General features: G+C 39.5%; 1 protein-coding gene across 1 annotated transcript in view; it reads right to left on the bottom strand.

Annotated features, from left to right (window-relative positions):
- Window positions 1-19,040, bottom strand: part of LOC108293392 (gamma-sarcoglycan) — a gene marked incomplete at its 5' end in the record, with an annotated part of 47,199 nt that overhangs the window by 21,259 nt on the left and 6,900 nt on the right. Inside the window, one exon of the mRNA XM_017514727.2 lies at window positions 6,972-7,044. Within this exon, the coding sequence (XP_017370216.2) occupies window positions 6,972-7,044 (73 nt within the window). The remainder of the gene's footprint in view (window positions 1-6,971; window positions 7,045-19,040) is intronic.

The following is a 19,040-nucleotide window of genomic DNA, read 5'->3' as shown; positions in this document are numbered from 1 at the left end:
AAGAAAGGCCTAATAATTGTCAGCTAATAGTCATTACAAATAACTTTTAATGGTGTATATTTAGGGAAGGGTTCAGAACATTGAGTGACTTTTTTAAAAATAAAACTTTTTGATTCACATCTACTTATTTATGTGAACAAGGCTCCTTGGGACATCTACTTAAAAAATAGGAAATATACTGATGCCTAATTGTTAGAAATAAAGCTTGGAGTCATAAGGAAAAACGAGCATGAGACAAAGAATTTCTCAGCAAAGCAAATTTACTCCTGCACAGAAGGGTGCCTCTCTTAGGGCTGGTAGCCACCAGAGCACGCCAAACAAAAGAGAGTAGAAACTTTAACTCCTAACGCGACTCCTGTCTCTGTGTCCTTTCCCCATTGGCTGGGGTTGGACTGCACAACTTAAAGTAGACTTGATTGGCTAAACATTTAAGCTTTTTTAGATAAGGTGGATGCATGGTGGGAGAGAGGGGAGAGAAGAAAGGGCTCATCTGTGGCAAACTAGTGATCCACCCCTTTCCCAAATAAGGAAAGGAATTGAGCTGGTGCTGTGGCATGCCTGGGCATGTAGTAAAATCAAAAAGAAGAAATGGAAAAGAGAAGGATGGGGGTACTTTGAATTAAGGAATAAAAGGTTAAGCAGGCTATTTGAAAAGAAACCTTGCTGTATCTCACACTAATTTTGACTCCTATTAATAAGCTATATTTATTAGCAGACTTATCAAATAGTTTTAAGAAAGTTCCAACCATTCATTAAGAGATGTACTTTTATACAATTTTACTTTTTGTTACTATCAAAATCTTAATATATTGATTTTTTTCACTTAAAAATTATTATTATTATTATTATTATTTGAGATGGAGTCTCACTCTGACACCAGGCTGGAGTGCAGTGGCACAATCTCAGCTCACTGCAAACTCTGCCTCCCAGTTCAAGTGATTCTTCCACCTTAGCCTCCCAAGTAGCTGGGACTACAAGTGCGCACCACCATGCCTGGCTAATTTTGTATTTTTAATATTTTGTATTTTTTGTCTTTTTTCACTATGTTGGTCAGACAGTCTCAATCTCTTGACCTCGTGATTTGCCCACCTCGGCCTCCCAAAGTGCTGGGATTACAGGCGTGAGCCACCGTGCTGGCCATTTTTAATTGATATGTAATAAATGTACATACTTATGGAGTAGAGTGATATTTTGATACATGTACACAATATTGAATACTCATATCAGAGTAATTGACATATTCATGACTTCAAACATTTATCATTTCTTTATGCTGGGAACATCTGAAATTCTCTCTTTTAGTTATTTAAAAATATACAATAATGGGAGGAGAAGAGGGTAGGGAGGGGCCGACTAATAGATGCAAAATTACAACTTACATAGGAAGAATAAGTTGTAGTGTGCTATAGCACTGGAGGGTGACTACAATTATACTGTTTTGATCAATTGTTTTCTCCTTAAATTATGACTCTATCCAAAATTTTTTTTTAATTCTATAGGTCACTGGAAGTAAATATATATATCTATTTCTTGTGGAGAAATAAGATAGAGTGATCAATGAAATACTATTAATCACTAAGTAGTGTTTATTAGGAAAAAATTGTGGGTAAGTGAACTGGAAGTATTAGGTCAAGGAAAAAAAGAAAACTTTTCTGACTCCTTAAGAAGAGCTTGGTTGGCTGGGTTCAAGCGAATTCTGCCTTAGCCTCCCAAGTAGCTGGGATTATAGGCATGTGCCATCACTCCCTGCAGATTTTTGTATTTTTAGTAGAGATGGGGTTTTGCCATTTTGGCCAGGCTGGTCTTGAAACCCTGACCTCAGGTGATCCACCTGCTTCAGCCTGCCAAAGTGTTAGGATTACAGGTGTCAGCCACTGCACTGGATCCCACCGATTCTTATTAATGCTATTTCTTTTCTAATTTTGATTCCCTCTGCTATTAATATTGTGGTGCCTTTCTTTGGTTAGCATTTCTCAGCACTTCAGGCTGCTCCAAGCCCCATTTTCATCATTCCCTAGCCCAGCCCTGGGATCAGCCACTTCTCCAAGGAGTCCCGGTTCCTTTGAGAATTATATGAAAAACAAAGTTCTGGGAGCCAATGATTTCATTTTAATTCATTTTAATTACTTGATGTCTTATTTTTATAATTTCTATTTCGTTATTTCCCAAATCTGCCATTTTTCATCCTACCTTGTCTTTGTCTTACATTTCTATTCATTTTTTCCTCATTTGAGCATTTTATTTATACTTGTTCTAAAAATCTCTTTGCTTGCTCTATGACTTAACAGTTTCAGGAGGTTGTTTGTAGCAGCTGCTAATTCTAATTCGTCTCCATTATAGTTCAGTTCCATTTTTTTAGTAAACCAGTCTTCAGCAGGGATTGTTTTCCTTAAGTGGCTTTATGTCATGGGTGATGGAATAACTTCTTCAATGTGGAACAGACATGGAAATAATAACTTACTTAATTGGCATCACATCCTCATAGTGTTACACAGAATTCAAATGCTCCCTTTTCCAGGGTATCATCCCAGATTGCCCTGGGAAGATATTATACTTTTTTGCCTATGCCTCCAATAAAAGTTTTGCTTTCATCATAGCAACTAAAGATACTGTTCTAACTTGTTTGCATGTTTCTTTTCTCAATAGACTGTAAACTCATTAAGTTCAAGGACCCTACTTTTATTCCATGTAACCAGTATCTATCATGGACTCTGGCACATAAACACTTTAATACACTTTTCCTGAATTTTTTTAAAAAGAATGAATGACATCATGTATGAGTGAAAGATTGCTCTAAGGTAGTTTGTCAGCATTCCTACTTTCTTGCGAATGATTTTGCCATAAGAAATATAAACCTAGTTTCAGTACAAGTTAGTTATCATTCTTCTTAAAGATACTGGCTGGGCGCGGTGGCTCACGTCTGTAATCCTAGCACTTTGGGAGGCCGAGGTGGGTGGATCACCTGAGGTCAGGAGTTCAAGACCAGCCTGGCCATCATGGTGAAACCCCATCTTAAAAAAAAAAAAAAAAAAAAAAAGAAAGTAATAGCTGTTACTCTTCTATGGCTATCATTTGAGCAAATATCAGTTTAAATTGTGATAAACATGCATATTCCAGAGATGTATTTATAAATGCATCCTGATCTTCACCTACAAAATCCACATTAAATATTTATATAGGCCCACTAGAATATTCTAGAATCCTTTTACTGTAATCAGGCCAAAAATAGTAATGTTGCTGGAACCAGAAATAAAAAGTGGAACATACTTTATGGTAAGAAGCTGCAGAAGAAAATATGACCATCATATACTCAGTCAGAGGCATCTGGGCATAAATCAAAGAATCAATCACTCAAGGATCCGGTGGGTGGTGGAGACAGCAAACCGGACGTACATGGGCTCTGGCGTCAGAGCTAGATTTGATTACAAGCGGCTACCTTTCCAGTTTTGTGACTTAGAACGTGCAACTATCTAGATCTGAGTTTCTGCCTTTATAAAGTGGTGATAAAATTGCCAATCACTTCATGATTAAATGAAACAAATTCTGTGACAGCGCCCAGCGCAGTTCCTGGCAGTGGAAAGCATTCAGTGGGTAATCATTCACACCCCCCATTCTCACCACATTCCTTAAGCACTTCCTTGCAGTTTTTTTTTCAATTGCTTTCGTTTTAACACTTGGGTTGCTCAATCTTCCCTCAGTACCGCCTTTTAGAAAGTAAGAGAATATTCTTGTGCGGTTTCTTTTTCAGTAAGAGCCTGAGGTATAAGTAAGAAAATTTATGTCTTTTTTTTTTTTTTTTTTTTTTTTTTTTTTTTTTTTTTTTTTTTTTTTTTTTTTTTTTTTTTTTTTTTTTTTTTTTTTTTTTTTTGAGACAGAGTCTTGCTCTGCTCTGTCGCCCAGGCTGGAGTGCAGTGTCTCTGATCTCGGCTCACTACAACCTCCACTTCCCGGGTTCAATCAATTCTCCTGCCTCAGCCTGTCGAGTAGCTGGGATTATAGGCATGCACCACCCTGTCAGACTACTTTTTGTATTTTTAGTAGAGACAGGGTTTCACCACATTGGTCAGGCTGGTCTTGAACTCCTGATCTCGTGATCTGCCCAACTTGGCCTCTCAAAGTGCTGGGATTATAGGCGTGAGCCACAGCACCCGGCAGATTTATGTCTTAATGAGACAACGTGAGATGAATTATTTAATTGAGATCTATATATTTTTAAAAACTGACATTTACTTTAGAAGTGTTTTGGCATTTCTACAATCCATATTATTTTATAATTTCAAAATGGCTTTAATAGGATTATTTCCACAGATTTGAATCATTTTTCTAAGCTATGAAAGTAAAATGTTTTTCTTCTCTATAAAAATTCTTTAATCTTTTGATCCATTATCAAAATTAACAAATCCTTGTTGTAATTTAATTATAGTCATAATTTATTTTTATGTGACAAATGTTTGCTTTGTGGGTAAGATAAAATTGAACTTCTACTTGCTTTTGATGAATATTTAATTGGACACTAAATATGTAAAAAATGCTGATTTTCCTAATCCTATTCTATTTAGTGTGAATATCTATGTAGGGTAACAATTTTTTTTTTCTTGGGACAGTCTGGCTCTGTCATCCAAGCTGAGTTGCAGTGAGTCAAGACTATGTCACTGCACCTGGCCATATAACAACAATTTTAAAAATGATTGTTGGCCAGGCGCGGTGGCTCACGCCTGTAATCCCAGGACTTTGGGAAGCCGAGGTGGGCAGATCACCTGAGGTCAGGAGTTCAAGACCAGCGTGGCCAACATGGTGAAACCCTGACTGTATTAAAAATACAAAAATTAGCTGGGTGCGGTGGTGGGTGCCTGTAATCCCAGCTACTTGGGAGGCTGAGGCAGCAGAATCACTGGAACCTGGGAGGACGAGGTTGCAGTGAGCTGAGATCTCACCATTGCACTCCAGCCTTTGCAACAAAAAAAAAAAAACAACAAAAAAAAAAAAAAAAAATTTTTTTTTTTTTTTTTTACAAAAGACTTTTAACATCTTACTAAATCTTTCCTAGAATACTCTAAGGTAGAGATTACTATCATTAATGTTTAATATGAGAAAAAATAGTCTGGAAAAGTTAGTTTGGCCACTGTCACCAGGCTTTTCTGTGTAAAGCTGGGATTCCTACTGTACTTTGTATTCCCTTTTATACATAATTTAGTAAAATATATTAATTGTCCTGCATATACTTCAAGTGCAACTTCTAAATATGATTTTAAGTGATAGCAGAACTTTAGGACCATTTAAAAATAGTATTTGGGGCTGGATGTGGTGGCTCACACCTGTAATTACAGCACTTTTGGAGGCTGAGGCGGATGGATCATTTGAGGTCAGGAGTTCAAGACCAGCCTGGCCAACATGGCGAAACCCTGTCTCTACTTAAACTACAAAAATTAGCCAGGCAGTAGTGGTGCATGCCTGTAATCCCAGTTACTCAGGAGGCTCAAACAGGAGAATCACTTGAACCTGGGAGGCAGAGGTTGCGGTGAGCCAAGATCGCTCCACTGCACTCCAGTCTGGGTGACAGAGTAAGAAGCTGTCCCTCCCTGCCCAAAAATATTATTTGGTTTTGTTATAAAATACAAATATATTATTGGAATGAACACTGTAGCTGTAAATGGCATTCAGGAGCCTAGTGGTAAGGTGAAATATACATAGACACAAAGATTCTGTAAAAAATAATAAATTTATGTATGGAACTGGGTGATTTTATATATACAGGATATTATGTACATATATACCAAAGGGTGAGGACCGTATGCTAAGTTTGGTAAGATAGGCACAAAAGGAAAAAAAGAAAACCTATAATTTCACTCATATGAGGCACCCAGATTAATCAAATCCACAGAGACAGAAAGTAGAGGGGTGAGTGCCAGAGGTGACCAGGAGCAGGGAATGGGGACATGTTAAATGGGTACAGAATTTCAGTTTTGCAAGATGAAAAGAGTTCTGGAGCTGGATGGTGGTGATGATCATGAAATAATATGAATGTACTTAAGACTACTGAACTGTACACTAAAAACGGTTAAAATGGTGAATTTTGTGTTACGTGCATGTTACTATAAATTGAAAAAGAGGAACACCAAGTATTTCCAACTACTTTGCAAATATAGATTTATCGTGCACTTGGTTTTTATAACATTCTTTTTGCTACTAATAGTGCATGTATCTTTTCAAAATTTAAAGTAAACTGACATTTTCAAGAATGCCTTTTGGACATTTCAAAGCCACATAGGGGCACCTTTCTTTTCCACTAAAAGGTTCAAAGGTTTTGCCTTGCTTGCAGATGGTGTAGAGATGAACAGCATAAACATGCTTTGTGTTAAGAACTGCAAAAAGCTTTGGGAAACTTATGCTGACACTTTTCAGGGCAAAATAACAGGCTCGTAAAATACAGGAATGGTAAGCCTGTAGCATCTCAATTAACACTTGAGGGATGAGCAGACATTCATGAGGTCTCCTGGGGGAGGGGGCACCCCAGGAAGATGCAACAGTCAGTGTGAAAGCACAGAGGAGATGGAGCCTGTCATGTCTGGGCACAGGGTAGGGGAGGAGGTCCTGCCGGTCACAGCCCAGACTATGAAGGGCTGTGAGTGTCCAGTGGAGCACCTGGGATTTCCTATGGCTGATGTGATGTAGGAGCAATGAAGCATTTCACCAGCTTGCACTTAACAAAGTCACTTTGACACCAGCAAGAGAGGCAGATTGCAGAGGAGGAGGAGGCTGTGAATAGGCACCAAGTGTGGAGTCAGTAGGACTTTCTGGCCTCCTTTGGATGTTAATAAGCGCCATCTAGTTATAAGTGAAAAGTCTTGAAAATAAAGACAACTGATGGGTAAGTAACAGTCAGGTAGTAGTCACTGGTAACATATTATTCCAGAACACACCCTCTTGTCCTCTACAGGAGAGGTTGTTAATATTTGAACAAAAATTCTTACCTAAGGTCTTGAAACGGGTCGGCTCTGACAAGGGGTGTCTCCACTGAATGTTCAAAAAGAGCCCCTTCAGGCCCTAAACAATAAACAAAGAGGTATCAGGAGCAGAAGTAAAATAGGTGGCACCAAACGAAACAAACATTTAGCCTAGATATTAAAGAACATAGAGATTTTGTTCTTTGTTGCAGAATTTTTGCAGATGTTTGAGTTACAGTGGAAAAATGGGCCCAACTGCTTCCTTACTTTTCTGAGGTTATCACAATTTCATTATGTTCCTATAAACAAAATATGGGTTTTTTTTTCCCAAAGAAATGACAAATTTGCAGGCTCATTTTAAAACTAGAAAGCAATGTTAGTCTTCAAGTCAAAAAAGAAAAAAACCCCTGAAATTTGCATACATCCATATATTTTAAGTAATAGTAATTTGACTAATTATCTAGATTTTATGTGTAAGAATAGTATCTTGTGCTATTTGTTTCTAAGGCACTCAAGGTATTTACAGAAAAAGTACAAGCTTTAAATATTTAAAATAGACCTTCTAATTCCCAGAAATCGGCATGTTCCTAGTTGTTTCATGAGTCTGAGAACCTAATTATATGCAAGGCCCTGTGTCAGTTGGGGTGCAGAAACACAGGTGAAAGTGACATGCTCTTTGATGTATCCTAACTTGTTTAATACTCAGACCCCTACAATGCAGGTAATATTTTCCCATTGTACCCATCAGGAGGCTGAGGAAGGGAAAGGATAATTAACTTGTCTAGGGTTCCACAGCTTGGAAGTGGCAAGGCTGTGATTTGAATTCAGAGCTCACATTTTCAATCTATATGCCATAGGCTTTCTCATACATAAATAACAAGATATCATAGAAAGTTACGTGCCAGAGCAACGTGCAGCCAAATTATTTGGAGGATCGTCAATGGGGACGAATTACTTTAAGGCACCAGGGATGACTATATAGGAAAACGAAGTGGATCTGAATCTTAAAATAAACGAACTTCTATGAGCATATGGAGATTGCGAGCAAGAATTTCAAAAAGAGCAGCAGTCCAGGGGCAGGAAAATGTGCTGAGTGCCCAGGAATAAACAAATAATCCAGTTCCCTGGAAGCAAAGAATTCTACGTTGAATACATATGTATCTTTCACATTATAATTTAAACCTATATCCTCTTGAATTTTATGGGCATATTCACAGATATAAGCAGCACCACATTGCTTATATATGCGCGTCATGATTTCCCCAGGTTGCTCATGCTTATCTTAGGCCCTGCCCTGCCTGGGGTTCCACCCCTGGCTCAGGCCCTACCCTGGGCTTAGAGGCTGTGGCTGCGCCCACTAAGAGTTCTTCTGTCTCTTGTGGTTCTACAGGAATCTCAGGAGTTGTCCTCACGCTGTGCACTTTCCTCTTTAGGAAATACACAGGGTCCCCGACTTGCCATGGCTTTACAGGGAGACAACCCATTGCAAGTTGGGGAGCTTCTATATTGAAATAGTTAAAATGTTTATTTTTTAATCAACCCTTGTAGTAATTTCAGTATTAGATACTGAAGAAACATTGCCTGAGTAAAAGTTCCCAGCCTCTGTGTTGAGAAATCCTTACCCTGGGCAAAAGGTCTTGTGAGCAACCGTTACTGATTTTTCTTTCTTTCTTTTTTTTTTTTGAGATGGAGTTTCGCTCTTGTTACCCAGGCTGGAGTGCAATGGCGCGATCTCGGCTCAGCGCAACCTCCGCCTCCCGGGTTCAAGCAATTCTCCTGCCTCAGCCTCCTGAGTAGCTGAGACTACCCATCACACAGACTCGGCTAGTTTTTTTGTACTTTTAGTAGAGGCAGGGTTTCACCATGTTGGCTAGGCTGGTTTGAAACTCCTGACCTCAGGTGATCGCCTCAGCCTCCTAAAGTGCTGGGATTATAAGTGTGAGCCACTGTGCCCCACCAGCCCTACAGTTCACAGTACCCCCACATTTTTTTCACAGTATTGCTTACAATATTATCTTTGTTATTATAATTACTACTTCCTTAGTAATTTTATTTAAATATGAAGATATGATAAAAACCCATACTGGAAAAAAGCCCTTGTCCAAGAAATAATAGCTTGTGGCACAAAAGCAAAACAGATTTAAATCAGAACAAAGAGAAATTTTAAAATTACAAACAGATTTAGTAGGATGATTTACATAAAAACTATAATCAACTGAAATAAAAGAACACACATAAGTGATGGTTAAAGTCTCATGAAATTTATATTATAATTTATGTAAATTATATTCAGATGAGAAACATCCTCATACATGCTATAACAAGTCACATCTTAAAATACCACTGAAGCAAACCTAAATGATAATGGGAACCATTATGTAAAGTAAGGCTATACTAAGCCCTGGAGTTCCCACAACAAACGGTGCCAAATTTTATAGTACAATATCTGGTTTGCCTGAAGTGTAGACATTTCCTGTTTGGCATAGAGAGGAAAATCATTTAACATAGTAATTTGTATAATAATGTGTATTCATTTTATCCTTTTCTTCCTCCTCACTTCTTCTGATTTGCAAAATAAAATGTAAGGAAAAATATACCTCAAGTCCATTCTCAAGAAGACACCCAGAGCTATGCTTAGTTTTATATAAGTATATTTATTGTGGTTATGTAGCACTGTTTGAAACCCAAGTAATGCTTTGTTATCGGGAACCTAGAGTGGGCTTGATGAATCATCAAAAGATAATGATTTCTTTCCATAACTAAGATATAGAAATAAAAGGAATGTAGGCATAAAGTTTTCTGCAATTGTTTTCTCTATTTTTACATAAACAAGATGGTATGACTGAGAAAAAAGTCAACACGTTTTACTTTCTGTAACGCATACCCTTGGTAAAACAAAGCTGGAAACTGCAATGTATTCCATTTCCATAGGCAATTTTTATTATAGCACAATGTTGGGTCAAAATAAATACAGAGATAAATATCTACATGACATGACTTTTGGGGTACTCACAGAATTGCAATTTGGGGCATATCTCTAAAGAACAAAGAGAAAAGTTGGGGGTTTTATTAGAAAGAGAAATGTGGGCACGTGTGGTGGCTCACACCTGCAATCCCAGTACTTTGGGAGGCCAAGGTGGGCGGATCACCTGAGGCCAGGAGTTCGAGACCAGCCTGGCCAACATGGTAAAACCCTTTCTCTACTAAAACTAGAAAAATTAGTCAGGCATGGTGGCGCACGCCTGTAATCCCAGCTATTTGGGAAGCTGAGGCATGAGAATCATTTGAACCTGGGAGGCGGAGGTTGCAGTGAGCCAAGATCACACCACTGCACTCCAGTCCAGCCTGGGCAACAAAGTGAGGCTCTATCTCAAAAAAAAAAAAGAAAGAAATGTTGTCTATTGTTTTGAAAGAAGGCTCATGGCACTAGAGAAGCTTTTGGGAGCTGGCAAGCTCTGACTGGTGAGCAAGTGCAGCAGGCAGAACTCTTCCTGGTGTCACGGCAGGTTGTTTCAGCAGTTACTAGGTAACACTGGTCTTAGGGTGACAGCAGGCCATTTCAGCAGCTGGCTTGAGGAAAATACAATTTTTGAAAAAGGTGCTAAGTGCCCTGAGTGCTTTTTCCCCCCGGCCCCTCTATTTACTTGGGTATGACAAAATGACCCAATTCATATAATCAACTTTCACAGCAGCTTCAATTCTTTTTCCTCAATCACTGAATTTATTCAAAGAGTTTCAGTGGCACCATTTTACAGGGCAGTAAAACTCAGTAATTAGTTTTTAAATGCATGCCAATTACTTCCCTTCTAACGTAACTATAATTAGTGATATTGTATTGACATATGATTATGGTAATGTACTTATAGGGAGATATAAAATCTATAAACTGATGTGTATATTCATCTTTAAATAAGGACACAAGTTTCTCTACATTGAAATGATAAATACCCAAATTATATGATCTTGATTATATCATTACTATTCAGCCTCAAAGTTAAATACTCCTCAGAACTTATTTGCATATAATAAAATACATTTTTCTAACTGGTTTCATAAAATCATTCTCAGTAAATTGTTGTTGATCTTCAATTTAATTTCATTTTCTTTATGTTTGCATTCATTTACATATGAACAGCCAAGATGATATAAGAAATGCAATTGCTGTAATACCTCTTCTTTGTGAAAAATAAAACATTATTTGAAGTTATATAATCCAAAATTTTAGACAGGAAATAAAGTTCTACTATAAAATATCATTATATAAATCATGAATTAAAATGACCCTATATAATATGCATTATTTATACAGTAAAGTATAAATAAAAAAGGAAAATAAAAGAAAGCCCAGTGTAATAATGTTAATTTTTTTGTTTTTAGAATATGTCATTGAGATTAGAAATGGTAAATGGCTTGGCCATTTGTACTGCAAAGCAGTAGTACTCAAACAACGCCATTCTTTTCTTCTGGATCCTAGAGCATTATATGATGAATGATGCTCACGTGAAGATCTGTGGTAAGACTATTGTGCAAGACAGATGGAGACAGTCATGAAGGCAGTTGAAAAGTTCACGGCATAGAGCCCAGCAGTCATGGTGCTCTTGGACAGAGCTCAGCAACCGAATGGCAAATTACTCTAAGTTGCTCCATTCCTTCCAACATACTGCTGTTTCTAGGTTCCTTCAGTTATAGAAATACATAGAATTCAATATTAATACTTCTGTTCCCACAGTAACATATATCTCAGACATGCATTGGATTTTTGTATCGACACTGTAACTATTTGCTAAGATTCATTCTACGCATTCATCAAGCATTTATGGACTGATAAGGGCTTTTCAAGTGATGCCAAAAAAAATTCCATTTCTCTTGTTCAGCCAAACTTCTGCTTAATGTCCCCACAGAATTCCTCTACTGCCTCCCGTCCTGTTCACTCTTTAACTACGTCAGCCTGCCTTTTGCCTTTATTACTCCAATGAAAAATGCATGCCTTAAGATAGCAATAAATCCAGTGACAATTTCTGTCATCTCTCCTGGGTCCAAATTCTGAGAAAATAGTCTCTCTTGACACCTGAAAAAGGGTTATTGTGAAATTTCTCCCACTGCATTGCCTGACCCTTCTTATTCTCCTTTGGTGGCTGCTCTGCCTTTACTTGGCTTATAATTTTGGCATTTTTTTGGAGCTCAGTTGGTTGATGATGCTCACATTTATCTCTAGTCTAGACTTCTGCTCTGAGCAGTAGCTGACTCACATGCCCAATAGCTGACATGACATATGCACTTAGCAGTTTCCCAGGTTATCTTCAATTTATGTGTCTAAATGTTAACTGTTGATGCTCTCTGCCCATCGCATGTCTTTTCCTCCTCCTCAGGCCTCTCCATTATCCAGAGAGTAATGCCATCACCCAAAACAAATATCATGTTTGAGTCTCCTCCCTGGATGCCTGCCGTATATTTGATTCATGGGCAAGCCTGTAGCTGTCAGATCTTAAACTGGAGTAATTCACTGCCCTCTCTGACCGTCGCTACCACCCAATCCAGGTCACCTTCGTTGATTACCTGTACTACAACTGACATCCTCCTAAATGGTCTTATTGCTTCCATTCTTTCCTCCAGTCTCCCTTTTAATGGTTAGCTTGATCTTAAGATGTATAATGAATCAAGGACAACCCTGTTCAAAACAATTCAATGCCTCCCCATTGCTTTAAAACAAATCCGAAATTCTTATAATGGTCAGCAAATCCCTGCATAATCTAGTCCCTCTCTATCTTCCCTTACAACAGGCTTTTTCAGACTCAAATCTGGTAAGATTAAAAAATAAAAATCATGAAATAATATAGCATAGATAAGCCAAACAGAGCAGTCATCACAATGAACGTGAATGTTTTAAATCACAGGAAAATAAATTATGTTATAAAAAGTAAATCCAGCCAAATGCCACATACAAAGAAAATTCAAATAATTTAACTTAATATGAGGAAAATTTAGGCTTGGAAAGTAACTTAAGATGCCAAATCAATGAGGCCCTCTTACTGACACATATTTAGAGAAGTCTTTGCAGAGGGAAGTGATGTTTGCAATCGATGGAATCATTTTGCAACCAAAAAGGGAAACATCAACATACTTGCAGAGAAAAAAAAGGTAGCGTAGAATAGTACTTGGCTACTAAAATATTACTTGGCTACTCAATTAGTCAACCTACGGTTACTCTTTCCCCAGCCTTCCTATGTGAGATAATATATGTCCTTCCAGTTTAAGCCTGTTTTAATTGGGTCTCTTGTCCCTTTCAGGTGAAATACCGTTGACTGCGGCACAGGGTTGATCGCTGTGTGCAGTGCTGCGTCACAGAGCGTTCTGTGCCCTTGGATGTGTGTTTGAAGGGTATGGTGCTCCTAAAAGCACCTTCCAGATATCTATCTTCACGACTTTTTCTGAGAACTCGACTTAACATCCTTATTTATTTTCACTTCTTCAGTTGCTGAGTACTTCATTCTCCAGGTCCACTTTTGTCACTGGCTTTATGGGTAACTCTAGTATTCCTGCACTATCACTTGTGACTTTATGTGATCCTGCTTAGCTGCACAGAACGCACAAAGAAATGGAATTGGGACTATCGATAGATCTTACTTTTCCTCATTAGTGGTGGGAAATGGATACGATTATAGAACTCTGTTTTTAAATGTAATATTGGGAAACGGACTGAGTCTAGCAAATTGTTGCCAGGAAGCTAAAATACACTTAGGGTAACCAAACTTAACAATTTGTTATCTGCCAGAAGTCAGTTCTGGCAATGGTGTAGAACAGTTTTTTGAAGACAACATTTTTATGTTATTCCAATAGTATGCTCTGTAAATTGGGTGAATAAAAGCAACATTAACTTTGGCCACTTGGTGACCAATTCTGTTTTTTGTTGGGGAGGAAGATGAGCCTGCTCTAAACTGCTTTTAGACTGAGCTGGTGAAATTGTTTAATCGCTTTAATAAATTTCACTTAAAAACTGTTATTCAGTATCCTAGTTGACTAAAGTCTAAATGGAAGTTGTTTAAGAATTAAAGAGAGGGTTTTAGATTTTTGGGTAATTAGACAATAGCAATAGCAATTGTCTTAATTACTCAAAGAATGGCAATTCTTGGTGCCGTGAGGAGTTTTGAGTGCTCTGTCTTAAGGAGACGGACACTTTACCTTGGCCTTTCACCAGAGCTGTGGGCTGCTGTGTAAGTGACAAGAGCAGAGAAAAGAAGCGAAGAACTGGACTTTCTTTTTTTTTTTTTTTGAGACGGAGTTTCACTCTTGTTACCTAGGCTGGAGTGCAATGGCGCGATCTCGGCTCACCACAACCTCTGCCTCCTGGGTTCAAGCAATTCTCCTGCCTCAGCCTCCCAAGTAGCTGGGACTACAGGCACGCGCCACCATGCCCAGCTAATTTTTGTATTTTAATAGAGATGGGGTTTCACCATGTTGACCAGGATGGTCTCGATCTGTTGACCTTGTGATCCTCGGCCTCCCAAAGTGTTGGGATTATAGGCATGAGCCACCGCACCCGGCCGGAAGAACTGGATTTTCTTTCCAGTCCCTACGGTGAGGCTGCCTGTCTCTTCCTATCACTTCTCCTTCCTTCGCTGTCAACTGCTGTTGCTTTTGCTGACCCGAGAAACTCCAAGTAGCAAATAGGGACCCAACTTTTATCACAGGTAGTGGAGAAAAGCTTTTTTTTTTTTTTTGGGACCGAATTTTCTCTTTTGTTGCCCAGGCTGGAGTGCAATGGCACCATCTCAGCTCACTGCAACCTCCACCTCCCAGGTTCAAGCGATTCTCTTGCCTCAGCCTCCTGAGTAGCTGAAATTACAGGCATGCGCCACCACACCCGGCTTATTATATATTTTTAGTAGAGATGGGTTTGTGGAGAAAAGATTTAATGGGAATTTGTGTTGAAGCATTAAAACTTATAAAAACATTCTTATTATAGTTTACATTTAACAAAACCTGGTCATAATTATAACACCATGAAATTATATGAAATAAAAAAGAGATCAAGTTTTTTGGTGTAACTTTTTCAAACACAGTTGGAGTTGTAGGATGACTCTATTTAGTTTTCTATTTCTGTGTTATGAATTATGGCAAACTTAGCTACTTAAAACGACCCCCATGTGTTAGCTCACAGCTCTGTTGGTTTCAGGACCCACCCAGTGTGTCTGGCCAGGGTCTGTAATCAGGGTCTCACAGGTGTCAGCCAGGCAGGGCTTTTGTTTGGAAGCCCAGAGCCAGATTCTGCCTCCCGTCTCATGCACGTGTTGGCAGAAGTCAGTTCCTCGCGCTTGCAAGACTGGGGCTCATTTCTCGTCTCCTGCTGCCAGCCAAGGGCCTCTCATGCTCTCTAGAGGCCACCACTCCTTGTCCCATGGTCCCTCTCTCTTCCTACACCAACGGGGCAGTGAATTTTTCTTGCTTTTCCAATTTCTCTGATTAAAAAGGGCACATGGGATTAGATTGGGCTACCCAGATTACCTTCCTTTTGCCATATAAATAACACAATCACAGAGAGACATCTCATGTTCACAGATTCCACCCACACTGAAAGGGGAAGGAAAGGCTCAGTGGTGGAATCCTTGGAACTCTGCCTACCCTAGTGGGACAATAGGACATTGTTCAGTAAATGTTTGCCATTGGTGACAAAACCATAATTTAATAGTCCCCCTTATCACAGTTTCACTTTCTGCAATTTCGCTCTCAGAGGTTTCAGTTATCCACTGTCCTAAAATATTAAATGAAGAATTCCAGAAATAAACAATTCATAACTGTTAAACACTATCTACAATCCTGCATTATTCACCTCGGCTCATTTTCTCACATAGGCATTTTCTCATCTCTGTCATCACAAGAAGGGTGAGGACAGTCAAATAAGATATTTTGAGAGAGAGAGGGAACACATTCACACAACTTTTATTACAGCATATTGTTATAATTGTTTTATTTTCTTATGTGCTATTGTTGTTAATCTCTTATTGTGCCTCATTTATAAATGAAACTTTATCACATATGCATGTATGTATAGGAAAAAACACAGTACGGCATATATAGGGTTCAGTACTACCTGCGATTTGAGGCATCACCCGGGGTTCTTTGAACATATTCTCTGAAGATAAGGAGGGACAACTCTAACACTTAAATTGAAGGCATTGCCATTCATCACCAGGGCGAATATTAATCTTGTGAAGTTAAGATTACTGATCTTTGAAATGACTATCACATCATCATCATGGCTGATTTTCACTTCTTTACTTGCTGGCAGGTCTAACTTTCCTGGTCTTTTGTTAGTGGCTTTGCCAGCGATTCCAGTATTTCTCATCATTTCTGACTTCCTGAAACCCCACATCTTTTGCAAGACATGCAATTGAATTTCACGATCAATTTGTGTCTGCTTTGTTGAATTCTTTATACTGTCCTGTAATGGTGAGAGACCAGAGGCTGCAGATCTTTGTAGTGTAAAGCAATGAGAGGCGAGATACTCATTTGAGGTCATGTGCTTACTTTATGGAACAGCTGGGATTGGAACTCAGTCTAATTCTCAAAACGTTACCTATTGTTGTTTGGCAGTGGCTGGCGAGATGGCCGAATAGGAACAGCTCTGGTCTGAAGATCCCAGTGAGAGCAATGCAGAAGGCAGGTGATTTCTGCATTTCCAACTGAGGTACATGCTCATCTCATTGGTACTGGTTAGACAGTGGATGCAGCCCACAGAAGGTGAGCCAAAGCAGGGTGGAGCATTGCCTCACCCAGGAAGTGCAAGGGCTCAGGGAACTCCCTCCCCTAGCCAAGGGAAGCGATGAGGGACTGTGCTGTGGAAACAGTGCTATTTGGTCCGGATATTATGCTTTTCCCATGGTTTTCACAAACTGCAGACCAGGGGATTCCCTCGGGTGCCTACATCACCAGGGCCCTTGGGTGTCAAGCACAAAACTAGGCAGCTGTTTGGGCAGATACTGAGCTAGTTGCAGGAGTTTTTTTTTCATACCCCAGTGGCACCTGGAACACCAGTGAGAGAGAAAAGTTCACTCCCCTGGAAAGGGAGCTGAATCCAGGGAGTCAAGCAGTCTAGTTCAGCAGATCCCACTCCTATGGAGCCCAGCAAGCTAAGATCCAGTGGCTTGAAATTCTCACTGCCAGCAGAGCAGTCTGAAGTTGGCCTGGGATGCTCAAGCTTGGTGGGGAGGGGCGTCCACCATTACTGAGGCTTGAGTTGGCAGTTTTCCTCTCACAGTGTAAATAACGCTTCTGGGAAGTTGGAACTGGGTGGAGCTCACCTCAGCTTGGCAAAGCTGCAGTAGCTAGACTGACTCTCTAAATTCCTCTTTTCTGGGCAGGACATCTCTGAAAGAAAGGCAGCAGTCCCAGTCAAGGGCTTATAGATAAAACTCCCATCTCCCTGGGACAGAGCATCTGAGGGAAGGAGCAGCTGTGGGCACAGCTTCAGCAGACTTAAATATTCCCACCAGGCAGCTCTGAAGAGAGCAGCAGATCTCCCAGTACAGTGCTCATGCTCTACTAAGGGATAGACTGCCCCCTCAAGTGGGTCCCTGACCCCCATGTCTCCTGACTGGAAGACACCTCCCAGCAGGGGTCAACAGACATCTCCTACAGTAGAGCTGGCATCTGGCAGGTGCCCCTCTCGGCCAAAGCTTCCAGATAAAGGAATAGGCAGCAATCTTTGCTATTCTGCAGCCTCCACTGCAGCAAATAGGGTCTGGAATGGACCTCCAGCAAACTCCAGCAGACCTGCAGCAGAAGGGCCTGACTGTTAGAAGGAAAACTAACAAACAGAAAGGAATAGAATCAATGCCAACAAAAAGGACACCCACATGAAAATCCCATCTGAAGGTCACCAACATCAAAGACCAAAGGTAGATAAATCCATGAAGATGAGGATAAATCAGCGCAAAAGGCTGAAAATTCCAAAAACCAGAATGCCTCTTCTCCAAAGGATAACAACTCCTCACCAGCAAGGGAATAAAACTGGATAGAGAATAAGATTGATGAACTGACAGAAGCAGGCTTCAGAAGGTGGGTAATAACAAACTCCTTTGAGCTAAAGGAGCATGTTCTAACCCAATGCAAGGAAGCTAAGAACCTTAAAAATGGTTGGAGGAATTGCTAACTTAAATAACCAGGTTAGAGAAGAACATAAATGAACTGATGGAGCTGAAAAACACAACACAAGAACTTTGTGAAGCATACACGAGTATAAATAGCTGACTTGATCAAGCAGAAGAAAGGATATCAGAGATTGAAGATCAGCCTAATGAAATAAAGTGTGAAGACAAGATGAGAGAAAAAGGCATGAAAAGGAATGAACAAAGCCTCCAGGAAATATGGGACTATGTGAAAATACCAAAGCTATGTTTGATTGGTATATCTGAAAGTGATGGGGAGAATGGAATAAAGTTTGAAAACTCTTCAGGATATTATCCAGGAGAACTTCCCCAACCTAGCAAGACAGGCCAACATTCAAATTCAGGAAATACAGAGACCACCACAAAGATACTCCTCAGGAAGAAGAACAACCCCAACATACATAATTGTCAGATTCACCAAGGTTGAAATAAAAGAAAAAAATGTTAAGGACAGCCGGAGAAAAAGGTCAGGTTACCCACTCAGGGAAGGCCATCAGACTAACAGCAAATCTCTCTACAGAGACTCTACAAGCCAGAAGAGAGTGGGGGTCAATATTCAACATTCTGAAAGAAAACAATTTTCAACCCAGAATTTCATATACAGCCAAACTAAGCTTCATAAATGAAGGAGAAATAAAATCCTTTACAGAGAAGCAATTGCTGAGAAATTTTGTCACCATCAGGCCTGCCTTACAAGAGCTCCCAAAGGAAGCACTAAATATGGAAAGGAAAAACTGGTATCAGCCACTGTTAAAACACACCAAATTGTAAAGACCATTAACATTATGAAGAAACTACATCAACGAATGGGCAGAATAACCAGCTAGCATCATAATGACAAGATCAAATTCACACATAACAATATTAACTTTAAATGCAAAGGGGCTAAATACACTAATTAAAAGAACAGACTGGCAAACTGGATAAAGAG

This window comes from Cebus imitator, unplaced genomic scaffold (genome assembly GCF_001604975.1).
Source record: "Cebus imitator isolate Cc_AM_T3 unplaced genomic scaffold, Cebus_imitator-1.0 Scaffold536, whole genome shotgun sequence".
NCBI classification, from domain to species: domain Eukaryota; kingdom Metazoa; phylum Chordata; class Mammalia; order Primates; family Cebidae; genus Cebus; species Cebus imitator.
The sequence above is the reverse complement of the archived record's forward strand: the minus strand, read 5'-3'. Positions and strand labels throughout refer to the sequence as shown.